We start from the raw sequence: 18,451 nt of genomic DNA, 5'->3' as shown, positions 1-18,451 counted from the left end.
CAGTCCCTGTGGGTCAGAGCATATTTAAATCCTAAATTGCAGCAGCGGTGGTTTAGGCCAGCTACTGCCATTTTATATAGACATTCCTAATGACAGAAGAAGTGTGAGATGTCAGGGAAAGGTGGAAAGCATTTAATCTACAAGCATGGATAGTACAACAGCTGAGTGCCCAAATGTAACCATTTCAAATAGGTCTAGATCGTGTAGGTTTGTCTCCATGAACATTTTGGACAAGTGCATTTACTACCACTCGCCATTCTAAACATTTGATACGTTTTCAGATTGTGACCCTGGCATTGTGTGAATCTAGCTTTATTTTAATCTGGAGGAGTTAAATTCAACTAATTATTTATATTTACACTAGGTGACTGTTAGGGGGTGCTGTGTTGAAGCTACAGTTCCTCAATCTTGGCACTCCCTCAATGTAAAAAATATTTAGAAATGCATTTGTCTACATTCATTTTTGGCATATTTATTCTTAGACACCTTAATACTTTTAAATGATAGTGAGCTAAACATACATATTTTCCTTAATGTATAATTGAGATACTGTCCCAACTAAAAAATAGGACAAAATTACATGTATTTAACATTTAATAGAAATACCAAAATTCTATGGAGGAGTGTCAATACGGCCGACCAGAGGCTTCAAAGTTCTCAATGGCCAATACATAGCATCAGCAATCCAGGGTTTATATACATTGATTTGAACCTGCAATACATGTGTGAACAACCTGCTTATTTTTCTGAATTGTGTTAATACTACAACCCTTACATTTTTCATATACAGTAAAGTTTGTATATTTGTATGCTGATAATTTCCTAATGCCTATTCACACTTAACAAGATGTTCTGAGGTATACATCCTATCTACAAGCATGGATAGTTAATTCCATCTTTTCATGCTAACCACCTGTCACAGACCAGTAGGTTTATTACACAAGATCTCTGGCAGAATTTACATTTTTTTTTAAATATATTTATTAAACCACATATTATACAAAGGGATAGTTCACCCAAATTACAAAATTACATTTGTTTCCTTACCCTGTAAGCAGTCTATAGACCAGGTATGACAGCAATTCATACATTGGTTTAGTTTCCCTGGCACTGTTAACATTTAACCATTTGTGGAACAAATCATATTCAAGTCATAGGACCAATATTAGAATAGTTTGTGCATAATTTCCAAATCAGTGCCAGGGAAACTAAACCAAAGCATGGATTGTTGTCACCTTGCCTATAGACTGCTTATAGGGTAAGGAAACCAATGTGTCATTCCCTTTAAGACTATCAATAACCATTGAAATACTACATTCCATTACAAATGCACATTTCCTGTTGCCCCTTCACAAGCACAGTCCATCTCAGCTTCCCAATGAATTGATGGTCCAGTTGGACTACAGTTTTACTTTTTGATGACTTCCTCTTTCAGTTTTTCTGCCAGATGTTTTCTTTTCTGCAACTTCTTTTTTTCTTCGACAGAGATCTCCTATGATGAGAACAAAGTGAGTCAAATTCTGAACGGTAGCACCACTAAATCTAGTCAAGTTGCACATATCAGCCATATTGACAGGCACAGGGCTGTAGCTACAGAAAGAATAGAAGCACATACAGCAGCAGCACTACAAAGTGAAATCAAAATGTCATCACTCAAACAGATCACCTTGGGCTGCTTCTCCTGTCCTCCCAAAGGAGAGCTCACAGGCTGGGGTGCATTGACCCTCTCTTCATTTATACTAGCACCACCCCCGTTCATTTTGGGACCATCGTCCTTTGATTGGCAATGCAGCAAAAGAAAATGATAGGGGAATAAAGAGCAGGAGAAAATCCAAACTTCAAAAAGGGAAGAATGTCAAAATGGACAAACCTGAGACTAAATATCAGGGGAAATCAAGAGAAAGGATTGAAACTCACTAAAAACAATGAGACAGGAAGACCAGAGTTGACCCCAGGTGCTATGCAGTCATCAGCCGAGGTGTGCATTATTATCTACCACAAATTAAAGCTGTTACGTGTGTCTTATGGAGGAGTACTACCCATATGTTTACAAGTAGAGACATTATAGAAGGTGTGATGTTACCGGTGTGCTGGGAGTTGGTGCTGGGGTTTCTGGTGTGGCTGGTTTGGGTCGCTGCTCTTTTTTCATGGCCTGAAGCTTGTCCCTCTGCTGCCTCAGGTACAGTGCCCTTTGCTGGAGTTGCTCTTGCTGCTCTGCTGACAACTCCTGAACACACAGAGAAACACAATCCATCAGTTCTGTCTCCCAACAAAACTGGTAATGTAGCATTTCAAGGTTTCCTTTCTATGTACTGTTGCCTGAGTGTTGCTTTCCCCCCACAATCAAGATATCCAGCGGAGGCTTTCATTCAGAGTGATTTATAGTCAGTGCATGACACACATGGAATGTATGGTATATGCAGTAGGAGAGACTCACTGTGAATGGCTTGGAGATGCCAGCCTCCTTACGTGCCTCCTCTATCCAGCCCTCTGCAGCCTGGCTGCTGCTCCCCTTCTCCCTGGAGACAACCGGAGGCTCGGTGCCCTTCACTGGAACCCTCACTGCAGGCAGGATCCTTGGCTCTGCACTGTGCAGCTCTGCATCAACACATAACCATCTATTACTCATATACCCTCTGAAGTATATTCAACCTTTTAGCATTCATGTGCTAGAGGAAAGGCTTCAAGGGGAACAGAGTAGTGTATACAGAGTCCGTACTATTACCTGATGGCAACTTAGAAAGGGCAGATGTGCTGGTCTTGGCTGGACTTATCTGCCCACCACCAGCTACAGCAGGCTCTTTCCTCTGAGATGAACTGTTCACCTACAGGGAGGGCACAGGGCAGCCATGTCATTGCATCTAGCTGTTCCAGTTCTAATGCCATACTGAGCTTCATAAAGTTCAGGTTGTACAGCTAACAGTTCAGTGCGCACAATCTGCTATTGCATAACTAGGGGGGGGGTTGCATTGCCATTCACCAGTGCGACAGAGGGCTGTTGGCCACCACTGTTCCCCACCTTCGCATGTGCAACATACAAGAGTTGTCACATACCCCACAATAGGTTAACATACAGGCTAAAACACCACATTGTAACGATAATGCAGCAAAAACAGTGTTTACAAGTCAATGCTTTAGTTTATAGGGACACAAGCCTCTTTCTGAGATGACTTTGATTGACAAAAAACAGCCATTGTAGTGAGGAGAGTCCATGTCCTTGAATAGGGCTGGATATCTGCCAGATCATGTACTGCTCTGCATTAGTAGATTGATGTGACTGATCGAAGACCATCTAATAACATGATATGTAGCCTATGCAGGGGCTGTAAGCAGCTGGCTGCAGCACTCATCACAGCCCCTTTGCTTTGATGCTTAATTACATGGCTCAGAAGAATACTATAGCTCCCAATACATGAAATAGGACACATTTATCACACTCTGAGGAAAGGCAGACAAAGAGTCATTGGTGTTTATTCTTTTTGTATTACATCACTCCATTGAGTCAGTATTAGATTCATAACTCACCTTGTTGGTGGTGTTTGTCTGTTGAGTAGAGGCGGTCGTCTGGATGCTGGCTGATTCTAGAAGTGGCCTATCAGAGCAGCTTCTGGACGTGGAGCCAATCTCCTCCTCTGACTGCAGTCTCAGAGCCATCTCTTGGTCATATTCATCCTTTGACATCCTGTGCAATCATATAGAGGGATATATCAGTAGATTAATCCCCTATTCTGGGCCTAGATAGTCACATAACACCAATGATAAGAGAGGTTATTTTACGACAAAGAATGTGAATGTGTTACTTGTAGTTGAATAAAGGTTGGCCTACTGCCAGTCTTAAACAACATACAGTACATTAACCCACAAAGTACTGAAGTATGAGTGTTATAAAGACACTATAAGGCCCAAAGCTGGCATGAGTCCAAGCTCCTGTCCTTAGTGATCACCTTGCTGCCACTCACCATCATGATCTCTTAATTGAGTTGATTAGCAGCTTAATTCAACAAGGATGAAACTTTCCATCACACAGGATTTGAAGAGCACAAATATGTTGCAACATTTTCGATGAGCATAGCCGAGAACATAACTTAATATGAGAGCAACATAGGCCAAGTGGTCTCTACACAATCTGTGCTATAAAATAGGCCTCGCTCTTGTAAAGCACATCTCAAAGCTCTGGGTAAACTAGCAATCTAATGCCCCGATTAGACCACTTACAGTCAAAGCACGAAGACGCATCACATAGATCTATAACATGTCCCCCTGAGACTTCAAGAAGACAATCAGGACCAAAGAAGGGCAGTTCAATGGTGAGAAATGTCTCAGTCCATGGAGCAAAAACTTTGTGCTATCCAGGAGCATGAGTACAGGACATCAATAAGCTGCTCCCAAACATTTTAAACTTCATGGTTCATGTGGGATTCAATGACATTATGAAGGGCAGCTCAGAACAGCTGAAGATGGAATTTAAAGAAACTGATTGTGTAACTGCATGACACCAACAAACACCCCATAATATCTGGCCCTCTGCCCTCCCTAAATCGTGGCATTGAACATTTCAGCAGACTTTTAGCCCTCCATAACTGGCTCTGAGACTATTGCAGCTCTGTGGGTGTAACATTTATTGACAATTTTGATACCTTCTGGAAACAATGCTCATTTTATAAGGAGAATGGTATCCACCCAAATAAGTTTTATTCCTGGATCCTTTCACCGCATTATAAGGCTGCATTGACACAATTACTTATCAATGACCCCAGCTCAGTTAATCCCTACCATTGTCATAATGCTTCAGCAAATGTACATTATCCCAGGGTCATTGGAAAACAATGTACTGTAAGTAACCTAATTTATGTCCCTCTAACTGCCCTGACTGTATCTGCTGATCCCACAGCTATATGCAGTAATCATGTGCCTATGGATCAGAGTTATAGTGTTAGCACTGAGGTGGTGTGCCCTAGTAGGAAGTCCACTGTGTGCAGCTCACCCTGCACTAACATACATAGCATGAGTATGTCTACTCTTGCTAAGCTTTCCAGCGAAGAAAACAATCAAGCAGTCCATAAAGTGCTAAAAATAGCCCACTTTAACATACATGTAGCCTAAGAAACAAGGTTCATGAAGTCAATAACTTGCTAGTAACAGATGACATTCATATTCTATCTCTGAAACTAACTTAGATAATACCTTTTATGATAGTGGTAGCAATACATGGTTATAACATCTACAGAATTGCCAATGGCTGCAGTGTTGCGGTCTATATTAAGAACCACATTCCTGTAAAGCTTAGAGAGGATCTCATGTTAAATACTGTTGAAGTAATATGGCTACAGGTTCATCTGCCTCACCTAAAACCCATTCTTGTGGGAAGCTGCTATAGACCACCAAGTGCTAACAGTCAGTATCTGGATAATGTGTGTGAAATGCTTGATAATGTGTGTGATATCAACAGAGGTATATTTTCTGGGTGATTTCAATATTGACTTTCATCAAGCTGCCCACTCAAGAAACAGCTTCAAACTGTACCCAGTGCCTGCAACCTGGTCAACCTACCAGGGCAGTTTCAAAGAGCACAGAAATTAAATCATCAACATGTATTCATCACATCTTCATTAATGCATCAGTAATTTCCTTTAAAGCAGTATCCAAATCCAACAAAATAGTAGCCATTTCTAGGAAAACCAAAGTTCCAAAGGCTGGGCCTATAAAAAAAAATATATATTTTTTTAAAGATTTGCCTGAAATGACATACCCAAATCTAATTGCCTGAAGCAAGGATATGCATATTCTTGATACCATTTGAAAGGAAACACTTTTCTAATTTGTGGAAATGTGAAATTAATGTAGGATAATAACACATCAGATCTGGTAAAATATCGATTTTTAAAATTTAAAAAAATGTTTTTTAAATTTTGTTTTAAAATGTTGTTTTGATATGCAAGAGAAAGCCCATAATGTATTATTCCAGCCCAGGCTCAATTTAGATTTTGGCCACTAGTTGGCAACAGTGTAAGTGCAAAGTTTTAGACTGATCAAATGAACCATTGGATTCTTGTTCAAAATGTTGTATCAAGACTGCCCTATGATCAGGGGGACACCGATCCCGTAGATGTTGAGCGGTAATACAACACATTTTGTAGTGATTCTTATGTTGATGACACATTTATGAAATTGCTTATCCCAGTTACTAATAAACATGCACCCATTAAGAAAAGGACTAAAAACTGTTAAATCCCCTTGAATTGATGAGGAATTAAAAAATTGTATGGCTGAGAGGGATGAGGCAAAAGGTATGGCAAATAAGTCTGGCAGCACAACCAATTAGCAAATGTACTACAAATTGAGAAATCATGTGACTAAAGTCAATAAAAAGAAGAAACTATACTATGAATCAAATACATTATATAAAGAATGATAGTAAAAAGCTTTGGAGCACCTTAAATTAAATTCATCACAAAACCCACTGATATTGCCAACTACTTTAATAATTTTTTTCATTTGCAAGATGAGCAAATTTAGGCATGACATTCCAGCAACAAACGCTGACACTACACATCTGATCAAATTATGAAAGCCAAGGATTGTAATTTTGAATTTCGTAAAGCATGTATTGAAAAGGTGAAAAAATGATTGCTGTCTATCAACAATGACAAGCCACCGGGATCTGACAACTTGGATGGAAAATTACTGAGGATAATAGCAGACGATATTGACAGACCTTTTTGCCATATCTTTCATTTAAGCCTACTAGAAAGAAAGTGTGTGCCCCCAGGCCTGGAGGGATAAAAAAGTAATTCCCCTACATAAGAATAGTAAAGCCCCCTTTACTGGCTCAAATAGCCGACCAAATAGCCTGTTACCCATGCTTATTAAGTTTGTGTTATACTTCAGTGAGGCTTTTTTGACATTATTGATCATAATCTGCTACTGGAAAAACGTATGTGTTATGGCTTTACACCCCCTGTTATATTGTGGATAAAGAGTTACCTGTCTAACAGAACACAGAGGGTGTTCTTTAATGGAAGGATCTCTGACATAATCCAGGTCGAATCAGGAATTCCCCAGGGCAGCTGTCTAGGCCCCTTACTTTTTAATTTTTTTTTTACTAATGACATGCCACAGGCTTTGAGTAAAGCCAGTGTGTCTATGTATGTGGATGACTCAACACTATACACGTCAGCTACTATAGCGACTGAAATGACTGCAACACTTAACAAAGAGCTGCAGTTAGTTTCAGAATGGGTAGCAAGGAATAAGTTAGTCCTAAATATTTCTAAAACTAAAAGCGTTGTACAAATCATTCACTAAACCCTAAACCTCAACAAAATCTTATAATAAATAATGGGGAAATGGAGTAAGTTGAGGTGACTAAACTGCTTGGAGTAACCCTGGATTGTAAACTGTCATGGTTAAAACATATTAATACAACAGTAGCTAAGATGGAGAGATGTCTGTCAATAATAAAGTGCTGCTTCTGCCTAAACAGCACTATCAACAAGGCAGGTCCTATAGGCCCTAGTTTTGTTGTACCTGGACTACTGTTCAGTCATGTGGTCAGGTGCCACAAAGAGGGACTTAGGAAAATTGCAATTGGCTCAGAACAGGGCAGCACAGCTGGCCCTTGGATGTACACAGAGAACTAACATTAATAATATGCATGTCAATCTCGCCTGGCTCAATGTGGAGGAGAGATTGACTTCATCACTACTTGTATTTGTGAGAGGTTGAATGTTGAATGCACTGAGCTGTCTGTTTGAACTAGTAGCACGCAGCTCGGACACCCATGCATACCCCAAAATACATGCTTTTACATGCTTTTCAACCGATCGCTGCCCGCACCTGCCCGCCCGTCCAGCATCACTACTATGTACGGTTCTGACTTAGGTATTTGTAGTTGTCCACATATTCTAGGTGTCTGGATAGACTGTAAACTCTCCTTCCAGACTCCAATTCAAAATTAAATCTAGAATCGGCTTCCTATTTCGCAACAAAGCATCCTTCACTCATGCTGCCAAACATACCCTCGTAAAACTGACCATCCTACCGTTCCTCGACTTTGGCGATGTCATTTACAAAATAGCCTCCAACACTCTACTCAACAAATTGGATGCAGTCTATCACAGTGCCATCCGTTTTGTCACCAAAGCCCCATACACTACCCACCACTGCGACCTGTACGCTCTCCTTGGCTGGCCCTTGCTTCACACACGTCGCCAAACCCACTGGCTCCAGGTCATCTACAAGTCTCTGCTAGGTAAAACCCTGCCTTATCTCAGCTCACTGGTCACCATAGCAGCACCCACCCGTAGCACGCGCTCCTGCAGGTATATCTCACTGGTCACCCCCAAAGCCAATTCTTCCTTTGGCCGCCTTTCCTTCCAGTTCTCTGCTGCCAATGACTGGAACGAACTGCAAAAATCACTGAAGCTGGAGACTCATATCCCCCTCACTAGCTTTAAGCACCAGCTGTCAGAGCAGCTCACAGATCACTGCACATAACCCATCCAACTACCTCATCCCAATACTGTATTTATTTATCTTACTCCTTTGCACCCCAGTATCTCTACTTGCACATTCATCTTCTGCACATCTACCGTTCCAGTGTTTAATTGCTATATTGTAATTACTTCGCCACCATGACCTATTTATTGCCTTACCTCCCCTATCCTACCTCATTTGCAAACACTGTATATATACTTTTTCTACTGTATTATTGACTGTATGTTTGTTTATTCCATGTGTAACTCTGTGTTGTTGTATGTGTCGAATTGCTTTGCTTTATCTTGGCCAGGTCGCAGTTGTAAATGAGAACTTGTTCTCAACTAGCCTACCTGGTTAAATAAAGGTGAAAAAAAATAGAAAATGCCACCAGAGGTCTCTTCACAGCCCCCATGTGTGGAAAAGACTATGGGAGGCGCACAGTACTGCATAGAGCCATGGCTACATGGAACTGTATTCCACATCAGGGTAACTGATGCAAGCAATAGAATCAGATTTTTAAAAATATATGTGTATATATATATATATACAAAATACACCTTATTGAACAGCGGGGTCTGTGAAGAGACACAATCACGATAACATACGCACTGCACTATACACACATGTACACATGGATTTTGTGTTGTAGATATGTGATAGGAGAGTAGTGGCCTGAGGGCACACACTTAATGTGTTGTGAATTTATCGTAATGTTTTTAAAATTGTTTAACTGCATTAATTTTGCTGGACCCCAGGAATGGGGATCCATAATAATACAAATACACTAATCCCCAAAGAGGACATTGGATTTGCAACCAGAGCAAACACCAGCACACTGTACAGAACACAAACATCAAAATGGATACTTTTGTAGCCAAGTGCATTAGCATACATAGCCTAATGCTTAGAGCCAGGAGTTGTTCATGACCAAATGTCCTGACCAGGAAAGCCTCCAGACCCTGGTTATAGACCATCATTGGAGCTTTTTCAAGGTCTAAGGATGTGCTCAGGAAAAACTATGGGCCCTATGTATGCTCCAATGAGTAAAGGAAACTACACAAAGGCCTACATCATTGATGAGATCCTGATGAAAACACTTTTCCTATAAAATTACATCAATAAATTACAGAGTCACAGTGCATGTATGAGATTGGGTGGAAAGGCCTCAGTTCTATGTCTCTTACTTGAGCACCTCCTGAAGAATCTTCAGCTCCTGCTTCTCCAGCTCACTCATCACATCTGCTCCATCTGTGAGACACTCAGGTAGAGCGCCTACGCACACATTAGAAGAAACGGTTTAATTGGTGTCGTTTTAGAAAGTGTAGGCTCATCAGTACCATATTGTGTGTGAATGTAGAATATAAGCAGGTATGGTAAGCAAGCATTAGGACTAGGGCTGCAAAAATATCACGTCACTTTCCCATATTTTCTACAGAAATTCCACTTGAAAGACTCAGAGAATCAAGAGAATAATCAGGAAATCCAGAATCCTCCAAACAGGACTTCTGGAAAATCTGGACATTTTTGGAAAGTTATAGGATTCTGTAACCCTAATTGGGAGTTGTGTGACAACTCTGACAAGGCCAATAAGCCTACCATTTCTCTCTTTAATGACACGCAGCGCCTGGAGCTGCAGCTCCATATTCTTCTGTACCATGAGAGCCCTGAACATCTGGAAGTCATCTGTGGCCAGGACAGGATGGAATACAGCCTGTACCAAGGTAGACAGGACAGGAGCAGAAAATAGTTAGGCCTATCTAACAGTAATTAGGAGGACATTGAACAAACAGTCAAAGAGGGGTTAGTAACAACTTAATAACAAGCACAAATAATTTTTAACATTATCTAACTATTTTGGCTAGATCATGCTTGTACTTTCTACTGCCTCCGGGTGTGCACTCTTGGCAGTTGGCTCTGTCATTGTTACAGTGGGCCAACAGCATGGTTCGGGTTGAAACTAGCTCTCTCTCTCTATCACACACACCTGATGTCTTTTTCTGGCCCAGGTAAGTCCCAGAGGGCACCGCTGGATCTGGGACTAAGTAACACTCTCCATCAGGAATAGCTCCCTTGAGCTGTTCCTATATCTCACTAACCCAATTCAGGCCTGGCCCACTAATCCTGTCATAGATCAGGTCTACCTGAATTCCAGAAGCTAACCGTCTCAGGCTCACAAACCAACATCACCAGATGGAGAAACAGAATACATCATTATTATGTACTGGAACTATTTCCTATTGTGTATTGTCATGCAGGTCCATACATTCTTTGGCCATGGAGTTGAACATGATGGGAGATGCTCCTCAGTCCACGACGAGGAGGAAGCATTTCAAGAAGATCTAGGCTGTAAATTAACTTGAATGTTTTGAAGGAAAGCATTATATACTGACCAGCCCGCTCGCGTGCGTGTGTCCACGCGCATGTTGAATTTGTCCACCCACACCAGACTCGATCAGGACACGCAGGTTGAAATATCAAAACAAACTAGTGATGCACCGATATGACATTTGGATACCCATATCCGATATGGATATCCAAAATACAACTATACCGATATTTAAATTTTTTGCGGCCATTTAAGCATTCTAGTACAGTTAAATAGTTAACACACACACGGACGCAGTGTTCTAAAGCACTGCATCTCAGTGCAAGAGGCTATAGTCACTATAGTCCCTAGTTCGAATCCAGGCTGTATCACATCTGGCCGTGATTGGGAGTCCCATAGGCGGCGCACAATTGGCCCATCGTCATCCGGGTTTGGCCGGGGTAGGCCGTCATTGTAAATGAACTGACTTGCCTAGTTAAATAAAGGTTACACACCACACTGTCCAAAAAGTTATGCTGTCCCCACTGTCCCCATTACCAGTAAGACATAATCAAAACCTATTTCTTTCACCTACTTGATGTGCTGTTTGTTTGTTCATTTGTTCTGTCATTCCATTCTCAACCAGTATTTATATGGAACGCTGTTTGGGTCTTTGCGTGTCAAAAAAGAGACATGTCAAATAACACTATTTGACGTGTCAAATATGCTTGTTGACCAGGACCTGAATATGACTGCACGTCACATAATAATTTAACGCGTTCATTCATTTTTTACGTAGTTATTACACATTACAGTGCTGGTCATAAAGGAAAGCTAGCTAGCTCATGGATGCAAACAATGTTCTTCCCCAAAAACATAGCAAAACGACATAATCTGTTTCAGTAGCTATAGTTATCTAGCTAACTATATAGCTTGGTGTCATCATCTAAAATAACCCTCATTTATAAGACTGTTCTTATTTGCTTAATGGTGGTCGGACCCATGTATGTAAAGCTAGCCACAATAAGGATTAGCCACAATAGTGGACTTTGCGGTTAGCCTTCTAAATAAAAGTATGTAATTGACAGTGATGCTAATGAATACAAATAGTAGAATTATGTCATAATTGAATAGATCATGCTAAACGAGTTTGGAATGTTGTTATATGAAATCAACAAAAGATAATAATTTGTCAATTTGACAAATCTGTTGAAATCACACTGGATGTATTATACTTTAGAATTGCATTGTGGTCATACAAATTTCACTGTACAGCCTTACCTATGGATTGTGGATCAATGACATGGGGTATCAGTCTACTCAGTGACACCCAGAGAACATTAGCGTTGTAGCTCTTATTGCGGGACTCTGAAACAACTGTGAATTGAGCCACATTTATTGTCTACCTATGTGTTTTGAACACTATTCCTGAGGAAAACAATACTGTGTGGATGTTTTGGAGTCTGATAACTCGGAGGAGGACGTTAGGTAAAGCTGTACAGTGCAATATGAATGTCAATACACACAATAGGCTGACTGAGGAGGTGATTTCACACAGTCACCGTCCCGCGATAAGAGCTACAATGCTAATATTTGCGTAAGCTCTTCACAGTTGTGTTCTGTGGGTGTCACTGAGTAGACTGATTCTGCATTTCATTGCTTCACATTCCAACCTTGTTTAACATTATCTAGTCTAAATATGGCATGACTCCACCAATTGTAACCTTCTGCATCACTTTCAAAAAGGTAATTTTATTTTGAAGGTAAACTACAAATTCCACTAATGTGCCTAATCCTTATTGTGGCTAGCTTCACAACACATAACCCGGTCCAGTCGAGCCTCACTAGCCAGATGAAACTAGCTGGCTGCTTATAACATTAGCCTTTGGCAACAGGGTTAAGTAGCTGGCTAGCTATTTATTTTCATGAACTGAAGTTCAATTTCAATAGGCGAACAACAAGTAGCTACCTAGCTAATAGTTACTCACAAGGATTCCCAAATCATTGCTAAGAATAATGAAAATGACTGCAGTTTCTATTGCTCATTGTTTTCAGGCTCTTTGTATTTGTGCTAGCTACCCCAGAAGTTGCGGTCAAACAAATAATGCTTTATTACCAACGTGGTATTGTAAACACATCGTTCGTGGCCGGTGTTTGCTTGTTTGTAGACGTTTTTGTGCAGCTTTGACAGTGCTACTGATAGTAGTGATGGTGCTTGGCTTGCATGTGCAAATTCAGAACACACAACATTCTGTAATAGAACTGTGTTATTTGACATGTTAAATTAAAAGCTTATTTAACGCGTCAAATTTGTCAAATAGTGTTATTTGACGTGTATCTTTTTTGACGCGCAATGACCCAAACGGCGTTCCATAGTATGTCGTGAAGCTAATAGCAGTGATGCTATTACCGTGTAACTCCGGTAGGGAAATAGCGCACTTGGTAGTGTGTACCGGTGCTCAACCAGTTGCGAAAGCCAACATCAACCACAAAAGAGAACGGTTGATTGTCAAGGGCAATGAATTCCGTTATCTTGGCATTAATGGATTTAGCCTTTGTCTTGTTGTCTTGCTGAAATGTTCATACTCTTTCAAATGACTGCTCAATCCACACAGCAGACATTGTGGGCTAGGTTAGGAATGCTGTGTAACACAACATTTTACGTGGCGTCATTACGTCATGTACCAACGTTATAGGTATGCCCGTCTGCTTTGACATCGATTTTGCACATCGGCATTAAACTAGACATCGGGCCGATACCAATGTTGGCATTTTTAGCTAATATCGTCCGATTCCGATATGTTCACCGATATATCGTGCATCCCTACTCTGAACCAACTATATTAATTTGGGGACAAGTTGAAAAGCATTCAACATTTATGGCAATTTAGCTAGTTTAATTTTGCTAGCTAATTTGTCCTGAGATTTAAAGATTGGGTTGTTATTTTACCTGAAATGCACATGGTCCTCTACTCCGACAATTAATCCATAGATAAAAGTGTAAACCAAGTTCGTTTATAGTAATTTCTCTTCCCTCAAGCTTCTTTTTTGGACTTTATATGGCGGTTGGCAACCAAGGTGCATTACCACTACCAACTGGACTGGAGTGTGGACCTCAGTTAATCTTTTAAAGCACCCATGTGGGTATATGCTCCTAAAAACCAATGACGAGATGGGAGAGGAGGGATTTGCAAAGAAAAATGTCATAATATTATGTCCTCCCCCAGTTCTAAAACCAAAGTTGCGCCCCTGGGTCTACAGGATAAGTGATTATTCTGGCACAAAAAGAAACACTGTAAACATAGTTTGTTTACCTAACACACCAAATGTGCATAACCTAGGCTGACTTCTAGTGCAAGAAGTATCACGGTTTGAATTTATCTCAGAAACCTGGTAATTGAGTTTGATTGGATATGGCCCAAAGTTACATGTTTAAATAGTAACAATATAATAGGGAGTCCTAAAAAAAAGTAGCATCCCATATTAGGCTACCTCGGTGGCGTTTTTAGGGACACTAGCACTGTCCACTACTTCTTCCTGCACTGTGCAATAATCATCCCAAATGACTTGATTAGCTTCCAGTTTAGGTAATCCCTATGAGCAGACCTGAAAATTGACACTTGACTTCATCAGCAAGCAACAAGGCCTTTGGGATGTCAAAGAGCTAATCTCTACTGTTAGAGGTGTTAGGTCTGAGACGTCAGGTAGCCTACTGTGTGTAACATTACATTAATAAGTCATCACTAATGAATTCCCTCACATACAGGAATCATTTAGGGGCCATTGGATGTTCTTCACTGAACCATAACAAATACATAACAGGCTAAATGGCATTAATGGTGCATTAAATTAATCATCCTGAGATGGAGACTATTGAATTATGACCAGATACAGAATAGAGCCTGTTCCGTAAGGCCAGAGTCCAAAGTAAGAGACCAAGAGCTGGCAAATCTCCAGCAACCATTGGATGTCATCATCATCATACAAATCCCCTAGATAATGGTCATCACAAGAGGCATGATGGAGCAAGTGACAGAGCAGAGTGGCATTAATCCTGTATCTAAAAATATGCCTTATATTAAAAAGACAACTCTCCTTCTGTGCAATTGTTTGTAGAGGTTCTGTTATCTGAAACCATTTGCATTGTAAAACTGCACACTCATCTAAATCTACGTATCTTGCGTATTTGTGGCAGCGTATGAAAAAGATGATTATCGCGCTTACCTGTAAGGTTTTGGACTTGGCGAAAGGAGAGGAGCATGCCTCCAAAAACTGCTGCTCATTGATGCCAACCTCTTGCATGTAGGTTTCTAACAACTTCTCCACCTGAAAATAAATGTGGCTACTTGCATCACTGTTTTCCAAAGACAAAACATGTGATGTTAAGACACTGAAAAACTTTTCATTACTAGGCTAACTCATCCATTTCACATTTTGATTTAGGTCTACTTGGAATTGTAGATCAAAAAATATTTATATTTAAGATGCATGTGTAACGTTAAATAATCAAAATAAGAAAACTTGCACAATAACCCAATGCATATTAATGTTGCAAGCCATTCTAAAAGACTAGCTACTCACCAAATGCTTGTACTGCTGATGGATATCTGTATAAGTCAATTTATTCTCATCTTCGTCGTCAAAAACTGAAATAAAATCCAAATTGGTTAACTATGCATAATCTCAATTAAACAACTAGGGGGACACCACCGACATTATGTATTCCTGATTTGCAGCTGTCATGTGTGCCTATCTAACATCGGATTACAAAAGTTAGGTTATATAATATATTAGGTTATATATACAGAATATATCTACACAAACATATAAATATATCTACACACATACACACATACATACATACATACATACATACATACATACATACATACATACATTACACACACACATACATATGTAATTAAATGTATAGAAATGCAATTAATAGAATGGACAAATAATTGTCTTAAATTGGGACTCACATTCTATTCCTATGCATTTTATCCTATCCAATATGCAAAATCCTGATAATTTTTGAAAAACTGGCCTCTGGCACAGGGAGGTTTGGCAACTGAGGTGATTGTTATTTTGGTTAAGCACCGTTGTTGCTACAGTGTGACAGTTCCACAAGCGAGTGGCTTAAAGGAATGGTAACTAACTAGCATGAGCCAGACAGATTAGCTAGCTAGCTAGCTAACTAGCTAGCTTCTTTGCATCAAAGTACTAATTTATCATTTCCAATAATTGGATTGATGTCACTCAAACATGTCAAGCACTGATGCATTCCAAACAATGTAAACAACTGGGGTGTATTCAGTCTGTGCCAAAACAGTTCTTAAATAGATGCAAATTAAACAAAACAGGGCGGGACCTATCTGAATTTGTCAAATAGAAACAAATATTATGGTCTATTTGCTTCTGTTTGGTTCTTAAAATGGTAAACGGTTTCAGTAATGAATACACACCTGAACTGGGGTATAAATCCAATGATATTTATAAACCCTCGATTGCTGATTCTATGTATTGGCCAAGGAGAGGCTTTGAAGCCACCGATCGGCCATATTGGCACTCCCAAGAAGAAGCAGTTCTCCATAGGAACGAAGGGAATTGTACAGTATTTCAATTAAAGGACAAAATCACATGTATTTTTTGTTGTAGTGGGGACAGTAACATTAGAACTTTCAAAAAAATCCTACTTTAAGGATAATGTTTTTATAGATTTGTATTTATGTTTAGCTTACATAATATTATTTAAAAGTATGCATTATGGTGTCTGTAATAAAATACGTGGCAAAACAACTGTATACATTAATAAATGCATTTATATAGCTTCCAAAATATATATTTTTAAGTTAGGGGAGTGCCAAGATGAGGCACCGTGGCTTCAAACAGCACCCCATGTCAGCCATCTAATATGTATATAAAATATTGGTGTAATCATTATTCCAACACTTCAATTAAACTATTGAACAAAGCACGCCATTCCATGATTTTAATAAATAAATTATATATATATATATTCTCCACCCTGATTCAGAATATACTATTTTCATTGTCCATGGCACGCTTGGTTGGTTCAATAGTTATTGACGAGAAAACCCGAATATCCAATCTAACCGAACCGTGTACCTAACGTTACCAGCTCTCTGAAAAATCGGGTAAACAATACTTTCCAGTGGATATGTTTTCTTAAACTGAAGGACAAACTGCACAGACAACCAGTAGAATAAGTTGAAATGTAATTTGATTAAACATTCTGGCTTGTAAGGAACATTTACACGATTTTGCACACAAATGTATCGGGCTGTATAGCTAAATGTACCAATTAAATTTAGTGTTACAGACTGATTAAGAGAGTAAAATCTAACAACAGTTAACGTTACCTAGCTAAAGTACTCAGAAAAGCCTGCTAACGTTAAGTTAGCTGGCTAGCTAGCTAACTCGGGTGCAAAGCATTGATTATAGCATGTGTAATCCTGGTCCTATAAACCGTTTAATAATTTCCCTTATCGTAAAAAATATATATAAAATAAATGGCCTTACCTGTACATTTGCTTTCCATGAAGTCTATAACTGGTATGACCCATTCGGGACTTGACAAATATCCAGCGATGCTCTCCACAACCCACTCGCTGTCCTCAGCCATGTTGGCTAATAACACCCTATAATGTTCTTCAGGCGAGGAAGTTTAGCCCTGAAATTGTACAACAATGCACAAGTGAAGTCTAAGGATCCATACATTTGTTGAGATCTAGCTAGCAAGCTAGTCCATTGTTATTATCCCTCTCCGTAACATGCTTTGGTAGCTGCATAAAATCTGAAAAAGCGCACTCGTGAATTTCGAAAGGGTTGACACCTAATCGGTCCCGGTTCCTATGGTGACCGATTACGTTCTACAAGTACAACAGTCCGTCAAGTGAGAGCAGTGGGAGTGTGGATTTGACAAGGTTGGAAGAGAGAATGAAAGGGGTTTTCACAAGAAAAGTGCGTATATTGTTCTATTCTATTGTTGACACTTAAGTCTTATACATGACACTGATTATTTTTGACCAAAATGTGAATTTCTGTTCATATAATTTCTGGGATATTTTTTCTCCCATCATTCACACCCGATCATATTAACATTTTATGGCGCTTTCAACACAACCGGGAACTCGGAAAAAACGAGGTCAAATCATGACGTCAGTGGTCCTCAGGTCAGAAAGTCGGAGCTCTAGAAAGATGCCCTAGTTCCCGACTTGGAATTCAGGGTATAATGACTGTTCCAAACGATTTTAAAACTGAATAAGGATTCAAACTGAATGTTTGTAAATGTGAAATATTATGTTTATTTGACTCTGATGATAAAGAAATAGAAAATATTCCTATAAAGGACTGTGTTAAATATTTAGGAATACATCTGTCAAAAAAAACACTTAGTCAGACAACATTTGAATTTCTCTCCTAAAATTAAGAAAACCAAAAATATATTCAATAATTGGCTACAAAGAGATCTTTCTATACTTGGGAGAGTACTTCTGTCCAAGGCAGAGGGACTGCCTCGTTTTGTGTACCCCTCATTATCGTTATGTATAAATCCTGCTACTTGTAAAGAGATAAATAAGACCTTTCTTGACTTCATCTGGAAAAATAAGTCTCACAAACTAAAAAAAGTCAGTCCGTTCTAAC

At 39.6% G+C, this 18,451-nt stretch overlaps 1 protein-coding gene across 3 annotated transcripts; it reads right to left on the bottom strand.

The window, feature by feature from the left end:
* Positions 1–122: 122 nt before the first annotated feature.
* On the bottom strand, positions 123–17,717 carry LOC112255417 (cilia- and flagella-associated protein 36). 3 transcript variants are annotated; one of them, XM_024428403.2, is made up of 12 exons: positions 17,327–17,717; positions 15,365–15,429; positions 15,008–15,109; positions 10,075–10,189; positions 9,663–9,750; positions 3,526–3,682; positions 2,726–2,825; positions 2,438–2,598; positions 2,084–2,227; positions 1,918–1,992; positions 1,667–1,774; positions 123–1,492 (listed from the first exon to the last, which is right to left on the bottom strand). In XM_024428403.2, the coding sequence occupies exons 1-12, from the start codon at positions 17,427–17,429 to the stop codon at positions 1,409–1,411; spliced, it is 1,302 nt and encodes a 433-aa protein (XP_024284171.1). In that variant the 5' UTR covers positions 17,430–17,717; the 3' UTR covers positions 123–1,408. The 3 variants fall into 3 exon arrangements, with proteins under 3 accessions (XP_024284171.1, XP_024284177.1, XP_024284183.1); XM_024428409.2 differs by lacking the exon at positions 1,918–1,992 and having other exon boundaries at positions 17,327–17,716; XM_024428415.2 differs by lacking the exons at positions 1,667–1,774; positions 1,918–1,992 and having other exon boundaries at positions 17,327–17,715.
* Between the last annotated feature and the right edge of the window lie 734 nt (positions 17,718–18,451).

Source organism: Oncorhynchus tshawytscha, linkage group LG01 (genome assembly GCF_018296145.1).
Source record: "Oncorhynchus tshawytscha isolate Ot180627B linkage group LG01, Otsh_v2.0, whole genome shotgun sequence".
In the NCBI taxonomy this organism is placed as follows: Eukaryota; Metazoa; Chordata; class Actinopteri; order Salmoniformes; family Salmonidae; genus Oncorhynchus; species Oncorhynchus tshawytscha.
This window is presented reverse-complemented; position numbering and strand designations above follow the sequence as displayed.